Source organism: Erinaceus europaeus, chromosome 4 (genome assembly GCF_950295315.1).
Source record: "Erinaceus europaeus chromosome 4, mEriEur2.1, whole genome shotgun sequence".
Lineage (NCBI taxonomy): Eukaryota > Metazoa > Chordata > Mammalia > Eulipotyphla > Erinaceidae > Erinaceus > Erinaceus europaeus.
Genome location: NC_080165.1, coordinates 26,933,938 through 26,960,286, shown reverse-complemented (window position 1 = coordinate 26,960,286; position 26,349 = coordinate 26,933,938). Strand labels below are relative to the sequence as shown.

Below are 26,349 nucleotides of genomic sequence, written 5' to 3'. Positions count from 1 at the left end.
GAGAGAGAATGGGAAGGAGAGACACCAAAGCACCACTGCACTATCCATAGAATTTGGTTGGTGTTGTCCATATTGCTCTCATATGGTGCTGCAGTTTGAACCCAAGGCCTCACTTATGGGAAGGAATTTCTTTTCCCTGCTGAGCCATTGTCTGTTCCCTCAATGTCTCTTTAGTTTTAGGAATGCAGATCAGTAAAACCACTTGGGGTTATGTTTGGAGCACAGCTAGCTGAGGTGAGGAGGAAGCTAGGAGGAGCCTATGCTTCAGGCGCCTAGGAACTTAGGGCTTTGCAATGGGGCAGACTGAGGTGGGGGGTGGTGGGGGAGGTAGAGGAGGGAGCTAGTTCAACAAGGAGAGTTGTGGGTTTCATTTAGGACACATTAACTTGAAGACTGATGACAACACCCCTCTCCACCTCCCATCCCTGCACCTAGTGCTGCTCCCCCCGTTAGTTCTTGTTGTTACTGTTATTACCATTTACTTATTTATGTTTACTTTCTACATGCCCCTTTCTTCAAGCATGTTGAAAGCAGGGGTTTTGTCTACTTTGTCACCCCTAAAGAGTCAGTATCTAGTGGTGGAACTGGGTCATGGGCAAAACTGCTTAAATGCTGATAAGGGGAATGAATTAAGGAATGAATAAATGAATGAATGAATGAATGAATGACATCTAGTGTATTGCTCAAGTTGGCAGTTGGATATATGAGATGGAAGCCTCTCCAGTCCATCTCTGTGGCATATCCTGATTCTATTCATCTAAGCTACAAATCTGCTCATGGTAAACTGTCCTGTTACCATTATGAAACATCAGCCAGACCTCTATATGTGTGGATGTGTGGCTCCCTAGACCCCTCTTGATCCTCTCACCTCTGTAGTCACACTTCTGGGTACAGATTCTGACCTGGCTTTGAACTAGGTGTGAACTTGGACCAGTTCCTTAACCTTTCCGAGTTTCTATTTTCTTACTCAAATACCAGTATTATTCACTAGTGTCATGGTGAAGATCAAATGAGATCATAGGCATATTGTCAGGCTCAAACAGTGAGTGCTCAGTAAATGTCTGTCACTCTGTCTCTGCTAGTCTCCATCTGGTTAGACAGAAAAGCTTCCTATTTCTTGGCAACAATGCCTATGCTCTAGCCCCTGGACTTTCACGTGGTATATTCCCCTTTTTCTGAGTGAACAATTCTCAGGCTACTTGAAACTCGGCAAGGCAGAGGTTATTCTAGTTTGCTCACCATTGCAGCTATAATATTGGCACAGTGAACACAGCCTCTCTATTGAAATAGAGTATAATAATGCTGAGTACTTATCAAATTAAGTGTGGCTTCAGAGCTCATGCTCTAATCCCAGCTCTATGTAAATCACCATGATGAAATTGTGATATGATTATCAGTCACGGTTTACTGAGCACATAGACTTGTAGTATGCTAACTCTGCTAGAAGCTTTACATGGACCCTTTGACTTAATTATTACAGTAATCTTCAGAGGTGGGTAATTCCATTGTCATTTCAGAGGTAAAGAAGCCAACACAGAGGAAGGGTGGGTAACATGTCCAGGTCAGCAATTCCCAAACCTCTCACTGAGTGGAGGTCTAGACTACGCTAATACATAGAGGATATATGTGCTTGCCATATTAAAATGAGAACTGAAACATTAAACACGTTACTGAAAGAAAGGAGGTTCAGAGAAAACTTTGGGGCTTCAAAATAACATTTGATTGGGTGATAAGAGAATTCCAGAAATTTGAGTGAGCATAACCAAAGATAGCTAGTAAAGAGCAAGCCACTTTACATTACAGTCAATGTTGTAAAGAAATTAAGGGGGTAGTACAGTGGGTGCAAGGACCCGCATAAGGATCCTGATTCGAGCCCCCATCTCCCCACCTGCAGGGGGCTTCAATTCATGGGTGGTGAAATAGGTCTGCAGGTGTCTGTCTTTCTCTCCTCCTCTCTGTCTTCCCCATCTCTCTCAATTTCTCTCTGTCCTGTCCAACAACAATAATAAGGGAAAAATGGCCACCAGGAGGAGTGGATTCGTAGTGCAGGCACCAAGTCCCAGCAATAACCCTGGAGGCAAAAAAAAAATGAAGAAGAGAAAAGAAAAGAAAAATAAAAGGGAAGAAGAGAAAAAGAAAAGGAAAGAAATTAGTGGTTCAGGAGGTGGCACAGTGAATAAAGTATTGGACTCCTAAGCATGAGGTTCTGAGTTCAATCCCTGGCAGTATTTACCAGAGTGATGTCTGGTTCTCTCTCTCTCTGTCTCTCTCTCTATCTTCCTCATGAATAAATAAATAAAATATTAAAAAAAGAAATTAAGTTAAGGTCTGCAAACCAACTCTGGCTCCTCACTGACATGCTAAACACACTCATAGTCTTAGAAAATGTTAGAGAATACGAGAGTGCTTTCCGTCAGCTAATGGAGTGAGGATGCAAGTCACATAGTCGCCTCTGAACAAGTACACATACGCATACAAGAAAGAGACTTGGAGTAGAGACAACAAACTGAACACCTTGGGGTTAATTTGAAAATAGTTCAGGCCCCAAAGTGTCTGCAGGTCACACCGTGACTCAGAGAGTGCCTGAAAGCTGATGTTCAGACCTGTGGAGGGTCATTTTCAGGGGCCATGCCCCCAACTGTTGTGCAGTTTAACTCATGGAATTCTGTTACATTTGTCTCAAAATTATTGTGCAATTTTTCAACAAGAGCATGTATAACAATTATCATTAGAAACGTATCAACAGTGGCTAGAGGAATAGTTTAGTTGGTAGTGCATCAGACTAACATGCTTGAGGTTTCCGTTTCACTCTTGCACCATGTGTACCAGAGTGATACTCCAGCTTGTCTCTCTTCTTGCTGTCTCATGTGAAACTCTCTTGTATATATTAATAAAATTAATCTTTTTCAATAAAGTAACATAGACATAGAAAATGCTAGGAAAGACTTGCTGTATGAGTGGTTTCTTACCTGTTAAAATATTTGCATATGCCAAAATTCTATCATAAGTACTTTCATAATTCTGTACCAAAATTTCCAATTAAAAATTCTTTGTTTAAATTTGTTGCATATTTATGGCACAGCTTTTTGGTGGAGTCATGGCCTTGTGTGAGCACAGTTTCATGGCTTTCAAGCTGGTGAATCTCTATCCAAATTGCTATTATTCAGAGAGAGAGAGAGAAAGAGAGAGAGAAACCACAGTACCAGAGTTTCCTCCTGTTACCATGCCATTCCTACGTGATGCTAGGACCCGGTGAGCTCTCTCTCAGGCCCTGCAGTCTTCTTTACAAACAATAAATTGTATATATTCAAATGATACACTTTGTACACATCAATCATGTATATATCCATGAAATCATGACACAGTATCAATCAAAATAGCAGACTTTTTCATCTCCCCCAAAGCTCTCTGTTCAATTTAATTTATTCCTCCCCACAACCTGCTCTCTGCCATTAAAGATCACTGTACACTTGCTAGGGTTTCATATCTGTGTAAGTACAGAAAACATACTTTTTCAGATAGGCTCTGCTCACCAAGCACAATGATTTTGTGTCTGTTGTGTGTCCACAGTGTTTTCACCTCATCACTGAGTTAAACTCCCTTGTATGCTCTTACCCAGTCTGTGGATCTAGCATCTCTTGGTGGGCTTTTAAAAATTTCCTTCCAGTTTTTGGCATTGCAAGTTTAGCTGTACATGTTGTGGACTTCTGTTGGGGGGTATTCACGTTCATGTCTCTTGGGTTAGCACCAGGGGTGGGAGGAGTGGATCCCCTCAAAAGTGGCATTCATTTGCCACACGCTTTCCCCAAAGTGTTTGCTCCGTTTCACACCCACCAGCCATCCAAGTTGTAGTCACTCATTCTCACCAACACTTGGTAGCTATTCTAAAGCAATACTAATTATTATTATTTTAATTTAGGCTCTACAGTAAGTTTCAAGATGTTGCTTCAGGAAGAATCCTTTATAAGAAACTCTTGGCATACATTGGAATTAATAACCTGTCCAGCTCTCCAGCTCCTATTCGCAAGGATCCACTGGAGAAACGGCAGATGCCAGATCTTTCTGAGAGGTAAAATATATCAGAAGGAAACCACATATTTAAAATCACAGTGCCTATCATGGATAAGGTAGTTAGTAAATATTTGTTGACTAAATGAGAATTTTAATATTTTAGTATTTAAATATGGAAGGTGACAGACTATGAATACAGTGATTTGAGTCAAGGAATCTTAGAGCAAGCAGAGATCTCAGAAGTTAAGGCTCTGACCTATTAATTCTAGAAATCAAAACACCAAGGTCTTAAAGGAGGCTTGTTTCATAATGTTCATAAACTGAACATTATCCTGGGTCCAGAACCCAGGACTACTAGAGAAGCTGCCTGCCTCCCAACTAATACATCCTTGCATTCACATTTATTCCTTTCCAGAAACTTTTGTTCCTGGCCACCGTTTAACATGTATTAGAAAATTATACCCGTTAAACTAGTTACCATTTCCTTAACATGAATGATAGAATTATTAAAAAATTATTGCCAAATTGAATTATATCAATAAAACATGCTTAGCATATGTATTAAAAGTCAGTCTGGTGACTATTCTAAACCGTTTTCATTTTGAAAAGTGTAGATTTAGACTAATGGGAAGATACTACTTGAACTTGCTTGTTCATAGCTTATAGTAAATCCACAAGGAAAGGTATAATGTAGAACTAACTGTACAGCAGCCTTCACTTTGTTGGCATCCCTTTAAGACATTCGTGAGTATGGAGCAATAGGAATATTCTAATGGTATGCTAATGAAATGTGAGTATCTAGATATTTCAGTAGTAGCTGATTTATAAATGGGCAGAAAGATGGCATTTTAAGAGAAAGGTTAAGTATTCTACGATGAAATATGGATGTCTCTTAAAACCATCGAAAAAAGCAAAGGCAATTAAGCATTTCACAGGATGTGGAGTTGACAAAAGAACTTCTAAAAGTCGACAGAAGCAGGAAAGGAGTTCCTTCTCCTTCAGTCTGGTAGCTGCCTGGCCCTTAAAAATGAGGCTTAGAAAATTTCCAGATATCTGAAGAAACCATTTTTCCTCTGGTTACACATACATGCTCGCACTCACACATAGCACATTACATGCCATGTTTGTTTCATACACCATGCTGATCATAGAAATGAACCTGGAAGGAGTCGGGTGGTAGCGCAGCGGGTTAAGCGAAGGTGGTGCAAAGCACAAGGACTGGTGTAAGGATCCCGGTTCGAGCCCCCAGCTCCCCAACTGCAGGGGGGTCACTTCACAAGCGGTGAAGCAGGTCTGCATGTGTCTATCTTTCTCTCCCTCTCTCTGTCTTTCCCTCCTCTCTCCATTTCTCTCTGTCCTATCTAACAACGACAACACCAATAACAACAACAATAATAACTACAACAGTAGAACAAGGGCAACAAAAGGGAATAAATAAAGTGGATCTTTAAAAAAGAAAATAGAAAGAAATGAACCTGAAAAAAATCCTTGCCTTCATTCCCAGGGATGTCTGAGAAGTTCCCTGATTTAATTACCACAACACAGTCTATTTAATTTAGTGCTTTATGATGGGTACTGGCTTCATATTCTCAGTTCACCAAAACACTCTTCACCATGTCTGCCTGGTCACACAGTGTCTTCACCAGCCCCAAACACAAGTGAACATATTAGTGCAAGGATGAGAAATCACTTGTCTCCTGGAGTACCCACCCTGGTCTGCCACCACATCTTCCAGTCTTTGATATGACCAGTCACCAAGCCACTCCATCTCCCTGAGCATCTATTTCATTGCTCATCAAATACATAGCGTACACTTCCTTGCTGCTGTGGGCTGAGTGGAAGCTGGAGGACGCCTATAGGAAGGACTCTGCTGGCTCTGAATACCTGTTTGTGATTTCAGAACCAGACCTGCCAGTCACAAAAGCACATTGACAAGGAGCATGACCATGGATGAAGTTCTTGGCAAGCTCAAAACCTACATACAGAAGCAGGACCCAGTATTCAGAAGGCGATTTCTTGACTACAGCAAGGAGCCCTGCAGCAAAATTGGCAAGCATGACTTCAGGAAGGTGGGCATATAAATGATTTCTTCTTCTGGGGTTATTTTTTCCCCTCTCCTAAAAAAGTTAACCTGTCTTATTATGCTAACATGCTCAATGAAATAGTTTTCAATGCTATTCCAGAGCCAAGCAGAGCTACTCTCAAGCATCTTTGAACAATTTTAAAGCATCCTTTAGGCCAGAAATGTATTTGGGAACTTCAGAGAACACTTTTTCTATGGATGTGGCTACATTTGAGGTTTTTTTTTTTTTTTTCACTTTTAAAGAAAGCTATCTTGATACATTGCTGGACCTTTTGCCAAGGATTTGGACAGTCGGGGGATGGGAAGGCAAAGCTGTCAGGCCCCACCCTGCCTGTGTCCTATAATCATGCAGTAGCAGAGCTGTGGCTTGTTCCTCCAGAAAATTAAAAAAAAAAATCTGGCAGCAAAATATGGGAAGCTCTGATTTGCTGATTTGCATGTGCTTATGGGAACTAGTGAGGTTTTGCCAGAAAGGACTCAGCTTGAAGGGTTCTGCATAGACTTCTCAGGAATTAATTTAAATGATTGCTTAAAATTCCTATTATGATCTTGCTAGCTAATCATCTTCAGCTATTTTTAAGGAAAGCATTTCAGCTAATATGTAGCAGTGCCCGGGTAGACAAATTTGGAAGAAGGCAATGAAATATACTTCCACGAAGAGAATAATTATATTAGTTGCTGCTATTTATCTGAGGCCTACCCCCATGCCAGGTTCTGTAACAGGCTCTTCAGCATCTCTTTCCAAGCTCCTGATGGCAGCATCCAGGATGCTGGATGGAGCGGGGGAATAGAGGCACACAGATGGGATTATGTAGCTATTGGAACAGTCTAGACCTCCCCTCTCCAAACAAAACAAAACAAAAGACGACAGGACCTGCTGTTAAGTGAGCATATGGGGCTTGAGGAGGAGGCTAGAGTCAAGAAATAAGGAACTAAGGAGAAGGGAGATTCAAGGATGGTTCCTGGATTTCTGCTGTCTGAGCTGGGGACCAGGTGGCTGGTAGCCTGTCACTAATGATTCTGAGAAGGGCAGTTAGGTTACTGAATGGTGGCAAGGGGTGTGAACCCCTCTAGCACTCCCCAGGGCCTTTGCCCTACAGTTTATTCCCCTCTGATTCCCTGTCCTGATCGCTCCTGACCCCCAGTGCATTATACTCTACAATGATCAATGTGCCCCATGTCCTCAATTCAAGTTAGCTCTTAGGTTCACAGGAGCCAAGAATCAGCGAGTGTGCCTCTGGCCTTTCCAAATAGAAAAGCGGCTACAGAGGGCAGGGAAGCATTGGAAGCAAACACGTTCAGGCCGTTAGTGAGGCTGCAAAGTCCTCCATCCCATGACTTTACCTGCACTCAAATGTTTAAATCCATAGGTCATATCCCATTTCACTCTTGTGAGTTCTCAGTCTCAGGTTGCCAGCTATCTATTCCACTTTTCTCCTGGGGGTCTGAGACTCACTAGGTTCTTAGCAGGAGGCCTCCATCCTCAGTCAAGGGTGACCTTTACTTCCAGCTGGTCAGGGTGAAAATCTTGGAGTCTTCCTTTTTCCCCCTTAATTTTTAAAATATTTTATTTATTTATTTTCCCTTTTGTTGCCCTTGTTTTTTTTTTTTTATTGTTGTTGGATAAGACAGAGAGAATTGGAGAGAGGAGGGGAAGACAGAGAGGGAGAGAAAGACAGACACCTGTAGACCTGCTTCACCGTCTGTGAAGCGACTCCCCTGCAGGTGGGGAGCTGGGGGCTCGAACAGGGATCCTTATGCTGGTCCTTGCGCTTTGCATCACGTGTGCTTAACCTGCTGCGCTACTGCCAAGTCCCCTTTTTCCCCATTCTTAAAAAAAAAAAGTATGGACAGGACCAGGCAGTGGCACACCCAGTTAAGCTCACATAGTACTAAATGCAAGGGCCTGTACAAGGATCCAGGCTGGAGCCCCCATTCTGAGCCCCCATTCCCCATGAGCCTCTTGCAAAGCATGTCACAGTTGTCTGTTTTTCTCTTTCCCTCTCTATCCCCCCTCCCATCCCAATCTATTTCTGTCTTATCCAATAAAGTGGGGAGTGTCAGTCAAAGTTCAGGGCACCAGTATGCTGGGCTAGCTTTGCGGTGGGAGACAGACAACCAGGGACACATGGCTGAACAGAGAAGCAGTATTTCTTTATTCACGAGCAAACGGTTCAAAAAACTAATCTAATCTAATCTAATCTAATCACAACCCAATTCTATCTTCCATCTCTCTCCTCCTGAGGAAGAGTCAGGAACCAAGGAAGTATATAGGATAAGGGGCGGGGAGAAGGAAAAAGTGCAAAAAGGTAAGGACTAAACCAAAATCTCCTGGAGGCAGGGGGAGTGAGACCAAACCAATGTAACAGAATGACCATGTAAATAGACCACAGCGTCAAGCAGTGTAACAGAAGGGATCCCAGAAGCAGAACTAGAAGCATACCAACAGGGGGAAATGGTCATTAGGAGGGCCAGGCAGTGACACACATAGTACAGTGCACTAGGACTCAGGTTCAGGCCCCTAGTCCCCACCTGAAGTGGGGAAGCTTCACGAGTGGTGAAGCAGGGCTGCAGGTGTCTCTCTCTCTCTTCCTCCCCTCTTAATTTCTCTGTCTCTATCCAATAATAAATAAATAAAAAGATTTAAAATAAATAAATAAAAAAGAAAAAGTGGCCATTAGGAGCAGTGGATTTATAGTGCTGGCACTAAGCTCCAGTCATAACTCTGGAGGAAATGAAATAAAATAAAATAAAATAAAATAAAATAGAATAATAAAATGCAGATAGGAGGAGGCAAAGAAGAGAGACACCACAGCACTGCTCCACCATCTGTGAAGCTTCCCCTGGTGCTACCCATAAGGCTCCCATGTGGTACTGGGGCTCAAACCCAGATCCTTCAACATGTTAAGCCATGCTGTGTTCTACCAGGAGAGTCGTCTCCATCTCCTAGCCCCTTGGGGTCTTCATCAACAAAGTTTCTTGACTCCCTTGAAAATTGTCCCAGATTAGGATGACTATTCTTTTTATTTTAGAATGAGAAGGGAAGGGTGTGAAAGGGGGAAGGACACTAGCCACCACTTCACCATGCAGCCCTCCCTGGTGTTCCTGGTGTTTCTAGGCCTCCAACCACAAGGCCTTAAACTCAGTAAGGCATGATAAGCTGCCTCCTGACCCTTTTTTATCTCTTATGGATAGTGATGTATCCCACATGCATGACCTATGCTAGGCCCCAGTAACCATCTGTTGAAACAATAGATGAATCTTGAAGGGAAACTACAATTCCCAGTGGAGCTGTAGTTCTGCAAAAGACTTTCATGCCTGAGAATCCGAGGTCCCAGGTTCAGTCCCCAGAACCACCATAAGCCAAAGCTGAGCTGTGCTCTGGTACTGGTATCTCTCTCTCAAATCAATAAAATAGTTTTTTAAAATCCTTACTGGGGTTCTGAGTGAATGCCTCCAGGGGCAAAGAGAAACATACTTTTTCAGAAGCCTGCTGGGATTCTTTGAAGTGAAGCTGGCTTCTACCCCTTCCCACGGTGATGTCCCAAACCCATGGGAGCTCCTGCTAGTTTCTCTACACTGCAGTCAGATGCCAGGGGCAAGACCCTGTCAGTCACTCTGTAGCCTGCTTCTCTGTAGAGCCTGCAACTCTCCACCTTCCAGGTCCTTGGCCTGCAGAAGATATTCCCAAAGTCTGGAGAGGTGCCCTTGATGAGGGAGGAAAGGAAAGCAGGGTCATGAAAGGGAGAAGACTTAGATGTTTTAACATGGAGATTATTAACCAATTCTCTGTGAACACAGTTATTGATAGAATATCTATGCTTTCCCAACTCATGGCTTCTTTGGGAAAAAAATCCCGTTATAACCAGCTGCTTTGCCTCAAGATCAACAATGATGGGGTGATTATGCAAACTATTGGGGACCTGAGTTTGTTGTTCACATGCTGGCTGACTACTTTAAAGCATTATGTAAATGTTTGTCATTAATTGAAAGGATTGTAGATGAGTGTGATTCTACTGTCAGTGCAGTTGGGGCCAGAACAATCAGGGTCTATGGGAAAACTATTGAAAGAAAGAAAGAAAGAAAGAAAGAAAGAAAGAAAGAAAGAAAGAAAGAAAGAAAGAAAGAAGAGAGGATTTAGGTCGGACATCTACCAGGGCATCCAGATAGCAAAGGTTTGGGAAAGTCAAATTTAAATGTCAAGGAAATGTTTAAAATGAACTCCTAGGAATCTGTACATTTAAACGATGACAAAACAACAATTCTTAAAGGCATTAACAATTCTTAAAGGCAATTCTTAACTGGGAGATGACTGGGTGGTGACAGGAGCCTCTGAAATCAGTGTTCACAGGACCTCACCTGTATTAAGAGGCATCTTTGTGTGTTATTTCTAACCAGCCCCACAGTGTGTGGTTACATGATGCCCATTTCATAGAGGAGGAGAAGGAAGCTATGGAGTTAAGATGGTGGCTGATTACTTAAGTTGCTCAGCTGGTTAATCATTCAGACACTTGAACTTGAATCCATGTCTGTATTATTCACCCTCAGGCCCTTCTGGTTGTCTTACCAGCTTACCTGTAAGTACAGGTGTTATTGATGGCAGCTCTGAGCTTGTATCTGGCCTCAGAGTTTTTATTTGAACAGCAATACCACTTGATATCTTCCTGTCACTGTGGTTGTGGATGTGTGAGCTGGCCTTTCCTTCACCCACAGCAGTGATAAATTGATATCAATTTGTACATTGAAGTAGTACAGAGTTTCATCCCAGGAAGCTGGGAGCCAGTAACACAGAAACCCACTTTCCCCCTTATGTGTGCAACAGGTGTTGGTCATTTGGCTAGGAACCTTAGACCCTAGATTTGAAGTTCTGATTATTTAATCCCTCACATTAATACCTTCCCTAGTGCAGTGGAAGAAGGTGATTGTCCAGAGACTCAGTGAGGTACAATTGTGAGCGGAGACTCTAGAGCTCAGTGTTGGCTTAGGGCCAACTGAGTTCCACTGAGTTCCAGCACCCTCATCGCCAAGATCACTGCTATGTGTTTCCAGCTTCGTGACTAGGAAGATAGTGTCTACACCTTCTGTTTGCTGATGGGTGTGCGGTATTCCTGTCCTTCCTGCTTTGCCTTTCTTCTGTGTAAGGGCCGCCCGAGCTTCTGATGAATGCAGGAGGACCGATATTACACACAGAGATGACTTACTGTCCCAACAGAGACAGAGCCACTAGGGTTTCATGGTCAAAGCTGTAATTTCCCTTAGAGTCAGGGCTTTTCTTTCTAGAACCATCCTAGACCTGACTTACTATTTTGCCTCTTGCATTGACTCCTTTTTCATGATGTCCCTGTGACATTCACCCAGGACATCTTGTTCTCCCAGCCCATAGCTCTGGCCATTGGACCACACAACTAGTGACTTTGCATCTTTTTCAGTTTGTCATTTTATTTAAATAAAGAGTCAAGAACAAGTGTTACAGAAAAAATGTTTCAAAATGTTATTGATGGGATGTGAGGGCGATCTGGCTGCGACATCTGTCACCCTATTGATTGCAGAGTTGGTTCGGCTGATCTGGCTAGCTAGGCGGGTGTGCGTCCCTCCCGAAGCTGTGTGCTCGGTCAAAGAGGGTGGGCTTCCCCGAATAGAGATGGACTGGCCTTTGGTCGAGGGTATACAAGTAGCTGCTAGAACCTCCAAACAAGTTCTCAAAATGTTTTTGATGATGGTGGTGACCTAGAATCTTAATATTCCTTCTCTGGATACTTCCCTTTCTTCTTCTACTTCATATGCAGAATTAAAAGCCTCCCCCCCACCAGATAGCATCTTGAATAAATGAGGTGGCTATTTTTCTTTTATCTCTTATTTACAGAGACTTTGAGGGTTGCTGGAACAGGGTCTTTATGGCAGCTTTGCAGTGATTCCAGAGACTCAGCTTCTCTCTACTTTTACTCTTCCAGTTTTAACCTCATACATGCATGAGAGCTACATGAGCACCAACTATCACACACATGTTTCAGGCTCAAGATCAGAAAGCAGAAGGCTTGATCCAGACAAATCTTTAGTTTTTTAAAAAAAAGGACTTTCGTGGGAGTTCCTTTCAACAGTCTCTCTCTCTCTCTCTCTCTCTCTTTCTTTCTCTCTCTCTCCCTCCCCACCCCTCCCTCTACACAGATACATATATGTATGCATATACATACATCCAAGATGATGTTATCTGACCTTTCTCATCTATAGGAAAGAATGGGAGATACAAATGTAAGTATGTATATTTGGTAGCTATGTTCCTGGCCAAATTTCATGTGATTTCTTTGTGTATGTACATTACTGGGTATACTATTGAAAAGGTCAGGTCTGACTATGTATGTGAGAGAGAATATATACTAGGTGGGCAAGTATAGCTGTCTTTGCCACCCTTACACTCTGAGAACATTTTGAATGTTTCTCTCTCACACTTGGTATAGGACTAAGCCACATGGGGGACACAGATGAAGCAGATGCTCACTGCTTGGAGCCAGTGACCCAAGGGAAACACAGAATGAGAAAACACCCAAAGACACCTAAGTTGGGATTAGTCTAATTGAGTAATTAGATTAATTGAGTTACTCCATCTATCAGGAACTTGAGGGCAGATTTACAATTCAAATTCCCTGTAATTGACTGTTCTTTATGGGAAATTGCTATTCTTCATCCTCAGTAAATACGCACAGCTTCGGTGAACTCACTGCTATTCTTAGTCTCATCTCCAAATCCCAGCAGAGGCCTCTGGAGACTTAACAACGGCACACGGAGCCCCTCTGAGAGTCTGTGGAAAGGGGACATGGGAGTCCCTTGCAGCCCTACCCCGTGCCCCAGATTCTTAGTGCCCTTGGCTCTTACTCCCGTGTCTATCAGAAGACAATGACTCTTTGGCTTGCTTAGCAAAAAAGTGTCTTCCTATATCCCTTCCACCCTCGGACACTGCTTAGACTCACTTCCCTACTCCACCACCACCACCACTTCCTAATCGAATCAGTCTTTACCACTTGGGGTTCAGGGACCCTCGTGTAAACCAAACCCCAGGTACACTGTCAGGAATCTCATTAGAGCCATTGAGTATAGACAAGCAAAATAAATCATTATGATGACTGGGTGAATTTGGCTTTTAAGTCAATTATTAAATATAGTTCAACTGGATTTACATCTTCTTTTTTTTAAATTTTATTTATTTAATTTATTTATTCCCTTTTGTTGCCCTTGTTGTTTTTTTATTGTTGTAGTTATTATTGTTGTTGTCATTGTTGGATAGGACAGAGAGAAATGGAGAGAGGAGGGGAAGACAGAGAGGAGGAGAGAAAGATAGACACCTGCAGACCTGCTTCACCGCCTGTGAAGCGACTCCCCTGCAGGTGGGGAGCCGGGGTTCGAACCGGGATCCTTATGCCGGTCCTTGTGCTTATGAGAGTAAAAGCACATGAATAAGGGAACATGGAGAGGGGCAAATAGAAACATGCACAGTGAGAGGCACGTAAATAAATCCATGTAAAGACACATCCAGAGAGAGAGAGAACAGGGCATCCTCTCCCCAAGTTGGCCCTTTAAGAACTGATGCTTTTGACGCTATGTTGCAGTTTGATAGCTGTCAGCAGGACTGTTGTACTCAATGCTGCTCTGAGAGCTAATCAGGCTTAGCACGAAGAGTATAGGCTTGTTCAGGGGGGTTGAAAGTCAGGTGAAAACAGACTTTGGAAAACAGATGAAATACGCAGATGCTGTGGGGAGAGGAGGAATACACCTTGATCTTTAACTTCCTGTTCTAGGCAGCTCCCTAGTCTTGTAGTAGTTTAAAGGGGGTGGCCAGCTGTGTGTCACGGATCCCTTACATCTTTAACTTTATTGGTCTAAAACCCATACAGTCATTTAAGTCTATATTTATTTATTTCTCCATCTTTTTTTAAAAAAACTATTTTATTTATTTATTTTCCTTTCTGTTGTTTTTATCACTGTTGTGGTTACTATTGTTGTTGTTATTGATGTTGCCAGATAGGACAGAGAGAAATACAGAGAGAGGAGGGGAAGACAGTGATGGGAATAGAAAGACAGACAGCTGCAGACCTGCTTCACTGCTTGTGAAGCGACCCCCCTGCAGGTGGGGAGCTGGGGGCTCGCACCAGGATCCTTAAGCCAGTTCTCAAGTTTTGCACCATATGAGCTTAACCTGCTGTGCTACAGCTCGACCCCCTATTTCTCCATCTCTTAACAATATCCTTTTGCTAAGGGCCAATGCTGTCTTCACTGGCATTTAATTATACCCAGGTGGGGACATCCTCCAGAGAAGGGGTAATTATAGACCCTCTGGGGTCTATAATTACTGAGACTGTTCTTTGAATCCTCGAGCCTTTCTCCCGAGCAGTCCTTTGTCCACCAAGCATTCTGCTTGCCAGAAGTTTCCAGTTGAGGCCTGGCATGAGTCCTCCCTGCCCTCCCTCCCCCACTCCACACCCCAGTTCCCAGCTTACCCCTCCAGTGCCACACAGCCAGAAAACTCCAAGGGCCTTGTCTTCTGTCAGCCCAGAAGGCTTGATAGCCTTTCCCAGACGGAAGCCACTTGCAGAACCACCAGAAGTTCCCCTGGAAAGTGTGATCCAGCTTCCTCTGCTGAAGGATCTTTTCTGCTTTGCAGCCTCAATCCCTTCAGGCCTTAAGTCTTCCTTGTTCTCTGTTATCATCTGGTTATTTTGTATTGAGCTTTCCCAGTGTTGTCCTTGTGAATGTTCCCTTGTTTTAAATTAGTCCATCTTACCCAGAATCAGAGGTTGAAATCTATCTTTTGATGAGTAAATTTTCTATGTAAATTTTACTTGTATTTTATTTGCCTCTTGGGTATTTGTTTTATATATTTTTGCTTCACTCATCATTTTCTTCCTCCTACCTGATTTTTTTCTAGTGTTGTTCTCTAGACCTTATTTCAGTGATGTATGTGTTGATGGTTCTGCTTGCCCTCATAAGAACAGGGTTAACCACATCACACACATTACAGTGTGTCTTGCTTTCATTATCATTTAATTCAAAATATTTTATAGGGACTAGGTGATGACTCAGAGTGTATGTTACCATGCTTGAGGAACTGGCTCAAGTCCTTGATTTCCATCTGCGCAGAGAATCTTCATGGATATTGGAGTAGTACTTCTAGTCTTTCCCTCTCTCTCTTCCTCTCTCTTTTTCTCTCTCTTCTCTTCTTCTCTATTTCTCTCTGTCTCTTACTCTCTACTAAAAAAAAAATACAGAAAATGGCAGCTGGAAATGGTAGAGCCATGAAGACACCAAGTCCCAGTGATAATACTGATGGCAAAAATAAACAGAAAATATTTTATGATTTTCCTGCAATTTCTTCTTTTCCTGACAACTATTTTTGTCTGTGTCTCCATAGAGTCATCATTCTGAGCTACTTTTATTCAGATATATATATACAGAAACAGAGAGAGAGGGACAGACATCACACCTTCCCCTAATTCAGTGGGGGGTAGGATTGAGCCCAGAAGCTCAGTGGTATAGCAAGGGCACTATCCTAGTGATTATTTGGCTGGTACTAACAGTTTTTTCCAAAGGGCACTGTTTCATTTTCAAACAGCTGGAATCTATGATTTACCTTTTATTATTGATTTTAAAATTGATTCCATTGTGATCAGAGAATAAACAATAAGGTCTAAATGACTCAGCCAACCTATTGAAATATATTTAGGCTGGGGCTATGATCCACCATAGAGCCAATTTTGGTAAGTACTTTATCAGCACTTGAAAAGAATGTGTCCATCCTGTATGCTCAGATTATTTCTGAGTATCTCATTTAGGTTAACCTTATTAATTGTGTTAGAATATCTGTATCCTTACCACATTTTTGTCAGCTTCTTCCATTAACTGTTGAAAGAAGTGTGCTGGGTCTCCCAGTGTAGATTTGCCTAGTGAGACCTTTCTTCACTCTGTTGGTTGTTGCTTTTTCAATTGAAGCAAAATTATTGGATACATGGAGATTTAGAATTGCTGAAACTTCTTGTAAATTACCTCCTTTATCATTATGACATGATTCTCTTGATACAGAGCAATGCTATTTACCTTCAAGCCTATTTATGTCAGATAATCATACAGAGCCTTCAGCTTTTTTGTCACTGTTGTTTAGTTTTAGCATGCCTGCCCTCTTTTTCTTCTTCTTTTTATGCTTTTAGTTCAAACTTTCTGAATGCCCATATTTAAAGTAAATCTATAATGGGCAGCACAGAGCTGGTTTTTTGTCTGTTTGTTTGTTTTGTTTTTTTGTTTTTTTCCCCCCAAATAAATCAGGGCAGCCTTAGTGAGTTCTACTTGGAGTATCCAAACCATTTTACGTTTACGTAACTATTGGTAGAGTTGGGTTTGTCTCTTTCTCAGTGTTTCTTTTTCCTGTGTGTCCCAGCTCTCCTATGTTTCTCTCTCGATCCTTTCCTGCCTTCTCTTAAACTGTTCAACTTTGGCTACTTTTGCACTTCCCACTCTATTATTATTGGTTGCACCCTGGTAGTCCAATAGAGAAAAGGTAATAGTGATTCCAACACATATTCAGGTATTATTGCATTTCACCAAGTAGAAAGTATGATGAACTTTCCTTAACAAACCTAGATTTTAAAATTCTTTAATTTCACTTATCCTCTCTTATCCCTTGTTTTATTGTTGACATTCTGTTTTGTCTTTGCTTGGCAGTTGGGATGGAGCCCAGAGCCTTACAAATGCAGATAATACTCACTACCACTAAGCTACACCCATGACCTGACATTATGCATTTTAATTTGTAGTTATATGTCAATCCTCCAAGATGCTATTTTTTAGAGTAAATAAACTGCCTTTTGTATCTGCATATTTACTATTGCCATTGTATTTTCTACCATATATATTTAAATTTCTTCATTGGGGAATTAATGTTTAACATTCAACAGTAAATACAATAGTTTGTACATGCATAACATTTGTTAGTTTTCCATATAATAATACAACCCCCACTAGGTCCTCTATCATCCTTTTTGGAACTGTATTCTCCCCACAACATATCCCAGAGTCTTTTACTTTGGTGCAACATACCAATTCCAGTTCAGGTTCTGCTTAGTGTTTTCTCTTCTGATATTGTTTTTCAACTTCTGCCTGAGAGTGAGCTCATCCCATATTTATCTTTCTATTTCTGACTTATTCACTTAACAAGAATATTTCAAGGTCCATCCAAGATCAGCCAAAAACAGTGAAGTCACCATTTTTAATAGCTGAGTAGTATTCCATTGTGTATATATACCATAACTTGTTCAGCCACTCATCTGTTGTTGGACACCTGGGTTACTTCTAGGTTTTGGCTATTACAAATTGTGCTGCTAAGAACATATGTGTACACAGATCCACAGATCTTTTTGGATGGGTGTGTTGAGTTCCTTAGGATATATCCCCAGGAGAGGCATTGCAGGATTATAGAGTAGGTCCATTTCTAGCCTTCTGAGAGTTCTCCAGACTGTTCTCCACAGAGGTTGGACCAATTTACATTCCCACCAGCAGTGCAGGAGGGTTCCTTTGACCCCCCCAACCTCTCCAGCATTTGCTGCTGTTACCTTTTCTGATATATGACATTCTCATAGGGGTGAAGTGGTATCGCTCATTGTTGTCTTTATTTGCATTTCTCTGACAATCAAAGACTTGGAACATTTTTTCATGTGTTTCTCGGCCTTCTGGATCTCTTCTGTGGTGAATATTCTATCCATGTTCCATTTTTGGATGGGGTTATTTGTTTTCTTGTTGTTCAGTATGGCAAGTTCTTTATATATTTTAGTTATTAGCCTCTTGTCTGATGAATGGCATGTAAAGATCTTCTCCCATTCTGTGAGGGGTCTCTTGGTTTGAGTAGTGGTTTCTTTTGCTGTGTAGAAGCTTTTTAATTTGATGTAGTCCCATAGGTTTATGCTTACCTTAGTCTTCTTTGTAATTGGATTCATTTCATTGAAGAGGTCTTTAAAATGTATGCAGAAAAGAGTTCTGCCAATATTTTCCTCTAAGTATTTGATAGTTTCTGGTCTAACATCCAAGTTCTTGATCCACTTGGAATTGACTTTTGTGTTTGGTGGAATGTAGTGGTTCAGTTTCATTCTTCTGCATGTTTCAACCCATTTTTTTCCAACACCATTTGTTGGAGAGACTCTGCTTTCCCCATTTAATAGTCTGGGCACCTTTGTCAAAGATTAGATGTCCATAGGTGTGGGGGCTCACTTCTGGGCTCTCAGTTCTATTCCACTGGTCAGTGTGTCTATTCATGTTCCACTACCAAGCAGTTTTGATGACAATGGCCCTATAATACAATTTGAGATCTGGGAGTGTGATGCCTCCAATTCTGTTCTTTCTTCTCAAGATTGTTTTGGCAATTCTAGGTCTTTTCTGGTTCCAGGTAAACATTTGCAGTATTTGTTCTATTCTCCTAAAAAATGTGTTTGGAATCTTGATGGGGATAGCATTAAATTTGTAGATGGCTCTGGGTAGTATATTCATTTTGATGATGTTAATTCTTCCAACCCATAAACATGGAATATCTTTCTACTTCTTTGTGTCTTTTTCAATTTCCTTGAGTAGGGATTTATAATTTTCAGTGTACAAGTCTTTCACTTCTTTGGGTAGGTTTAATCCTAGATATTTGATTGTTTTTGTTGCGATAGTAAAAGGAATTGATTTCTGGATTTCAACTTCTTCTAACATAATGTTTGCATAGAGGAATGCCATTGACTTTTGAATGTTAATTTTGTAGCCTGACACCTTACTGTATATTGCCTGGTGATTTCCAAAAGCTTCTTGCTGGAGTCCTTAGGTTTTTCTATGTATACTATCATGTCATCTGCAAATAGGGAGAGTTTGGCTTCTTCTCTTCCAATCTGTATCCCTTTAATTCCTTTCTCCTGCCTGATTGCTATGGCAAGAACTTCCAACACTATGTTGAATAGTAATGGTGATAGTGGGCATCCCTGTCTAGTACCTGATCTGAGGGGAAATGCTTCCAGTTTTTCAACACAGAGTATGATCTTGGTTTGTATATATAGCTGTAGGTTTGCTATATATAGACTCCACTATCTTCAGGAACTTTTCATCTATTCCCATTTTTTGTAGTGTTTTGATCATAAAGGGATGTTGTATTTTGTCAAAGGTTTTCTCTGCATCTGTTGATATGACTGTGTGGTTTTTGGTCTTGCTTTTGTTGATGTGGTGGATCACATTGATTGATTTATGTATATTAAACCAACCTTGCATCCCTGGGATAAACCCCACTTGGTCATGATGAACAATCTTTTGAATATACTGCTGTATCCAGTTGGCTAGAATTTTGTTCAGTATTTTAGCATCTATGTTCATCAGAGATATTGATCTGTAGTTTTCTTTTTTGGTTGTGTCCCTGTCTGCTTTTAGTATCAAAGTGATATTGGCTTCATAGAAGCTGGCAGGGAGTATTCCAGTGTCTTCAACCTTCTGGAAGACTTTTAAAAGTAGAGGTATTCTTCTTTGAGGGTTTTGTAGAATTCATTTGTAAAACCTTCTGGTCCAGGACTTTTATTCTTGGGAAGGTTTTTGAAAACTATTTCAATTTCATTAGCTGTGATGGGCCTGTTCATGTTATCTACTTCCTCCTTACTTAATTTTGGAAGTTCGTAGGTATCTAGGAAATTGTCCATTTCTTCCAGGTTCTCTAGATTGATGGCATATAGTTGTTCATAGAAATCTAGCATGATATGCTGAATTTCTGTGGTGTCTGTTGTGATATCTCCTCTTTCATTTATGATCCGATTTATTTGGGTCTTTTCCCTTTTTTGTTTTTGAGTCTGGCTAAAGGTTTGTCGGTTTTGCTCACTCTTTCGAAGAACCAACATTTACTTTTGTTGATCTTTTGTATGGTTTTCTTATTTCCATTGTTATTGATTTCTACCCTAACTTTAGTGATTTCTGTCCTTCTGGTTGCTTTAGGGTCCCTTTGTTCTTCTTCTTCTAGGTCTTTAAGATGTGCTATCAGGTTGTTGATTTGTGCCTTTTCTTGTTTCCTAATGTGTGCTTGTATGGCTATGAACTTGCCTCTCAGTACTGTCTTTGCTGTGTCCCAAATATTTGGATAGCTTGTGTCTTCATTTTTGTTGAACTCTCAAAACATTTTGATTTCTTCCTTTATTTCCTCTTTGACCCAGAAATTGTTAAGTAGTGTACTATTGAGCTTCCACATTTTGGGACTCTTACTAATCTTTTGTTGATTGTTAAGTGTTAGTTTAATTCCACTGTGGTCTGATAAGATGCTTGGGATGATTTCAATGCTCTTGAATTTGCTGATGCTGTCTTGTGGCCTAACATATGGTCTATCCTTGAGAATGACCCATATGGACTTGAGTAAAATGTGTGTTTCAGTTTCTTGGAATGAATGACTCTGAAAATGTCCAATAGTTCTAGTTTATCTCCTCAATTAGCTCCTTCATGTCTCTATTGATTTTCTGCCTGGATGATATGTCAAGTTGAGAGAGTGGGGTGCTGAAGTCCCCTACTATGACTGTGTTGCTGTTAATATATTGCTTTAGCTCTTTCAGTAGATGTTTGATGCATTTAGATATCTTCTCATTGGGTGCATAGATGTTAATAATTGTTAAATCCTCTTGATTGACTGATCCTCTGAGCTTTAAGTAGTGTTCATCCCTATATTTTTAAATTTTATTTATTTAAAGTCTATCATCTAAGATTTGAGAATAGCTGTTCCTGCCCTTTTTTTGTGGGCCATTGGCTTGTATGATAGTTTTCCATCCTTTCACTTTAAGTCTATGTTTGTCTTGTTGAGTTAGGTGGGTTTCCTGTAGACAGCATATTGTTGGGTTGTGTTTTCTGATCCATCTTCCTACTCTGTGCCTTTTAATAGACGAATTCAGGCCATTGGCATTTACTGATATCATAGATTGAAGATATTTTAACGCCATTCTTGTAGATTTTTAGAGTTTTCTCTAAATATATGCCATATTTATGGTGGTCTGACTGTTTATAGGAGACCTTTCTGAACTTCTTTCAGTGCATTTTTGGTGATAGTTGTTGATTCTTTCAATTGTTGCTGTCTGAGAAGGTTTTTGTGGCTCCATCTAGTCTGAATGACAATCTAGCAGGATACAATAGTCTTGGTTGAAAGCCTTTCTCATTGAGCACTCGATAGATATCTTTCCATTCTCTTCTGGCCTGTAGTGTTTGTGTGGAGAAGTCTGCTGCTAATCTTATGGGTTTTCCTCTGTAGGTGACTCTTTGTTTTTCTATTGCAGCCTTTAGGATCCTTTCTTTATCCTTATTCCTTTCCATTCTAAATATGGTGTGTCTTGGTGTCTTTAAGTCTGGGTTAATTCTGTTAGAGACCCTCTGGGCTTCTTGGACCTTTATGTCTTTTATGTTGTCTAGACTAGAGAAGTTTTCGGCTATTATGTCCTGAAGAATGTTTTCTTCCCCTCCCTCTCTTTCTTCCTCTGGTAAGCCAATAATGTGTATATTATTTCTTTTGAAGTCATCCCATAGGTCTCTGTTGTTATTTTCAGAATCTCTTAATCTTTTTTTTGAGATCTCTTACTTCTTTTTTAGTTGTCTCTAATTTGTCCTTGATCTTGCTAATTCTGTCTTCAGCCTCACTTATTCTATTCTCTCTCCCCTCTACTGTTTTCTGGAGTTCATCTATTTTGTTACCCTGTTCTGATACTGTTTTAGGTTGTTCAGCTAGTTGTGTTCTTAGCTCAGTGATTTCAGCTTTCAAATAACCTTGAGATAATTAGTGTTTTCTTCCAGAGTTTCATTTTTTGTTTCTGCATTTCTGATGACAGTTCAGTAAACTCTTTACTCATTCCTGTGATTATTTCCTTGACTAGTGTTTGGATGTTGACCTCATTATTTTGTACTTCACCCTTTGGAGTGGGGTTTTACCTGGACTTGTTCTGGTTCATTTCTCCAATATTTCTTCTTGTAGACTTAACCATTTTATATAGTATGTTATGAGTTCCCTCTCTCAGTACTTTTCAAATTACTGATCACTCTTGCCTGGATTGACTTGTATCTAAGTAAGGTAATTAAGAGAGTTCACAGTTATGGAAGTCGACAGTTGTTTCAATATTATTTTAATCCCTGAGTTGGAGCTCAGTGGATTAAAAACCTCTTTTGTTCTTTTTCTTCCCTATAGGCTATGGGAGCCTTAGAGCTTTTAAACTATAAGTAGGCTTCTTAGCTTAATCATTGACTCCTGAACCAAGAGATAAAGCAGGGTGGGGCAGAGATAATCCAGTGGTTGTGCAAAGAGACTCTCACAGACCCACCACTAGGCCACCGAAGTATATATCTTCTCCTGAGTTTCCTGGTTAGTTCTCTGTCCCCTGGTGTCTGCACAGGGCCTCCCCACTGCTGTTCTAGATTCTGAGGGCAGTAGCAATGGAGACTCACAGTTGCATTTGGTGAGTCTTAGGGGAATCCTCTCCTCCCTTCAGCTGTCTTTTTATTTGTGAAAGAGACTGGAGGTGGTGTCTCAACTGGTAAACTGCCGGGCTGTTAGCAGCCACTTAATCTCTCCCTAGGCTCCTCTCTGTCCAGGAGCCACAAGTGTTTGCACTCACCAGTGGTTTGGTGGATTCCTGCCTGAAGTCATTCTAGTCCTTTCTTATTGCAGTCCCAGGTGGTCTCCTTTGGTATTCCTACTTGACCTGGTAGAGGAGGGGAGAGAAACACAGCTGCTGCTGATCCCCCACCTTATATTTTTGTATATGTTTTGGACTCACTTTTATTCTGCCTAAAGATCTCCCTTTGTAATTCTCTCCCTCCCTCTCCCCCACCCCCCTTTCCCTCTCTTTTTGCCTCCAGAGTTATTGCTAGTGCTCTATGCTGGCACTATAAATCCGCTACTCCTGGTGGCTATTTTTTTCCCTTTTATTAGATAGGACAGAGAGAAATTGAGAGAGAAGGGGGAGTGAGAGAAGGAGAGAGAAAGATAAACACCTGTAGACTTGTTTACTGAAGCAGACCCCCTGCAGGTGGGGGGAGCTGGGGACTCGAACCCAGATCCTTGCATGGGTCATTGCACTTAGTACTATGTGTGCTTAACTGGGTGTGCCATTGCCTGCCCCCCTTCTTTTAACTGCTATCAGGGTTACCTCTGGGGCTCAATGCCTGCAAAATAAATTCATGCTCCTGGTAGTCATATTTTTCCTTTATTTTATTTGATAGGACAGAGAGAAGTTGAACCAAGAAATAGGTAGGGAGAGAGAAAGAGAGGCACCTGCAGCATTGCTTCACCACTTGTAAAGCTTCCTCCCTAGAGGTGGGGGCTAGGTACTTGAACCTAGGTCCTTTTGTGTGGGAATGTGTGTGCCTTACAAGGTTTACCACCACCTGGCCACCCTCTATAAGTCTCCTTTAAAAAGGATTTTTTTTGTCTATTTCATATTTTCTACAGAGTTTTGCATTAGAGAGATTGAGAAACAGAGGTGCCAGAGCATCACTCAGTACACAAGTCACTGGAGCTGGAAGCCTCAGGCATGCAAGTCCTGCGCATTGCTGGCTGAGCAATTTCCTCCATCTTTTAGAATTTTTTAATGTGATGTCAGAGATTGAGCCCAGGTTTCTCACACATGTGTTTTCCCATTGATCTACTTACCTGCTCTTTTTTTTTTCTGTAAGAATAAAAGAAATAGTGGAGGTGGGGCCAGTACACAAATGCACTATTCTACACCACCTTCCATAGGGTTCTCCCTGTTGCTCTTGTATTGAGCCAGGGATTGATCCCAGGGCCTCACACATGGGAGGTGAATGCTATATCGCTGAGTCACCTTCCTGACGCTTTTGTACTCCACTGAATTCGAGTGTGCCGTCGTTTAGTTCAGATTTTCTTCATTTTCAGCTCGTCTTTCTTCTGCCCAGCATCTCATTCTGGATCCCACCTGATCCTTTATCACTATGCTGCTAGTTGCTCTAGGCTATAATAATTTCTGAAACCTAACTTGTTTTTGTTGACCTGAACTATTTTGTAAAATGTCAATCAAGTGGGATTTGTCTGGACAATGCATTTTGGGGGGGAAAGACCTAGAGGTGGTATCCTCACCCCATCCTGTTAGGCACATCTGCCAGCAATAGGACTGATCACTGCTATGATAATAACCTTGATCAACTGGTTGAGCTGCATCTGTTGGGCTTTTACCATGCTAATCTCTCTCTCTCTCTCTCTCTCTCTCTCTCTCTCTCTCTCTCTCTCTCTCTCTCTTTCATATCTCCACACTTCAGTTTTTGGAGAAAATGTCACAGTGTAAAGTTCACACATTAAGACGTGAGAAATTATGCACCACCTCTTTAAATTCAGAATACCTACATAAATTATGTGGAACGCTTCATGGTATCCTCTCTCATTCATTTATTCAGTCAAGTATTCACATCACACTGGGCCATTCTTCACCATCTTTTAAATGTCCACATAGTCCTGATATTTCTTTTTCTACTTATGATATTGACATTATAAATATTTTCTGTTTATTTCTTGGATAGGCTAGCTACTAGAGGGTTAAGAGGGTTACCACTTCGACTGAACTTTTTATAAAACAAGTTGTGGTCTCAGTGATTTTTCTCAGCTGTTTGTCCATATTTAGTTTCACTGCTTTCTACTCATTATTTCTTCTACTTAATCACAACCACTTACTTTGGGATTAATCCACTTTGGGATTAGTTTTCCCAACATGCAAGGGGAATTTTCTTTAAAACATTCACTTTGGAAACCTATTGGAGTTGCTGGTAGTGAAACCCACGATCATGTGTTCTGCTTCCCACAGAGGCTTGTGTCCCAAGCATTTCTCCTTCTAAAGCTAATTTTCCAGTACCTTCTAAACTACCAGAGAAACATTCCTATCAGGTGCAGTCACAGTGACTTCTGATACAAATGGGCTGGTCCTGGCTGATTCTCTGTGGCCACCTATCTTTCTAGAAATGACTATTCTCTGATGACACTAAAGAAAAGTTATTGATTTTCAGTTCCTCCATCTTTTTTGTTCCAAGTGTGAAAGCTCTTTACACATCAAACTTTAAAACATAAGCTCTTTATTTTTCATAATACATTTGTTTAGCTGGGATTAACAGTTTTATCTGGCAATTATTTTCTCCTACCACATAAAGACATTTCATTACCTCATTGTCTTCTGGCTTCTATCAGTTCTGTTGATAATAATCCATCAGTCTCACTGCTGCCCATTTGAATATAATGTGTCTTTTAAAAATATTTATTTATTAATTAGAAAGGAGGAGAGAGAGAAAGAACCAGTCATCACTCTGGTACATGTGCTGCCAGAAATTGAACTCAGGACCTCATGCTTGAGAGTCGAATGCTTTATCCACTGTGCCACCTCCCAGACCACAATATAATGTGGTTATTCTTTTTTTTTTTCTTTTCAGTAACCTTTAAGAACTTCCCTTTTGCTCTTGGATTTCAGTGTCACTGATGTGTCTGGGGCTGCCTTCCTCTCTGTGCATCCTGATGGCATTCGCAACTTTCCACAATAGGCTGATCTATTCAATTGAGAAACTGAAACATAAAAAATTCTCAATAACTATTTCTGCTTTTCCTTACACCTCATTGTCTCAGTCCTTCCTGGACTCTAGCTCAGTATGTCAGATCATCCATCATTCCCTCATGTCTCTTTCACTCTCCCATGTACTTTCCACCCTTTTCCTCTCAGTACTTCAGTCTCAGCATTTCCCAGTGACTTGTCTTCTAGTTTGTCAATCCTATACTCTGCTTTCTCTAATCTGTGGTTCAATTATATTTATACAGTTCTTAATTTTAGTGTTTTTGTCATATGTAGCATGTCCATTTGGCTATTTTTGTTATATTCCATATCTACTGTGTTTTTCCTCTGTTTTAACATAGTCTTGTATTTTCCTAAGTGTATTCATAACTACTTAAAAATCTTTTTTCCTGACAACTTGAGTATCTGAACTATCCATAGATCATCTCCTCTTGCTTATTTTGTGGGTCACCTGGACCTTTCTGTTAATATGTCTGATAGTTTTTATAGAATGTTACTTAGTGTTCATGTCTTCAGAGGAAACCTGGAAGTTTGGGGTTCAGTCCTTTGCTGCCCCTTATTTGGAAGGCTCTGAGCACTCAAGCCTCTCACTTTAGTCTCTGCAGTCCTGAGAGTTCACCACAAGCTCCACTTGTTTCTCTGTTTGCTGGCAGTGACTTATCTGCCCAGACCATCTACCCTAAGCCT

General features: G+C 41.0%; 1 protein-coding gene across 2 annotated transcripts in view; it reads left to right on the top strand.

Moving 5' to 3' along the window:
* The window catches only part of EFCAB6 (EF-hand calcium binding domain 6), a 259,282-nt gene that overhangs the window by 128,263 nt on the left and 104,670 nt on the right, over positions 1-26,349 (top strand). For both annotated transcript variants that reach the window (XM_060189120.1, XM_060189121.1), the window contains 2 exons: positions 3,920-4,069; positions 5,912-6,080. In XM_060189120.1, the coding sequence (XP_060045103.1) occupies positions 3,920-4,069; positions 5,912-6,080 (319 nt within the window). The remainder of the gene's footprint in view (positions 1-3,919; positions 4,070-5,911; positions 6,081-26,349) is intronic.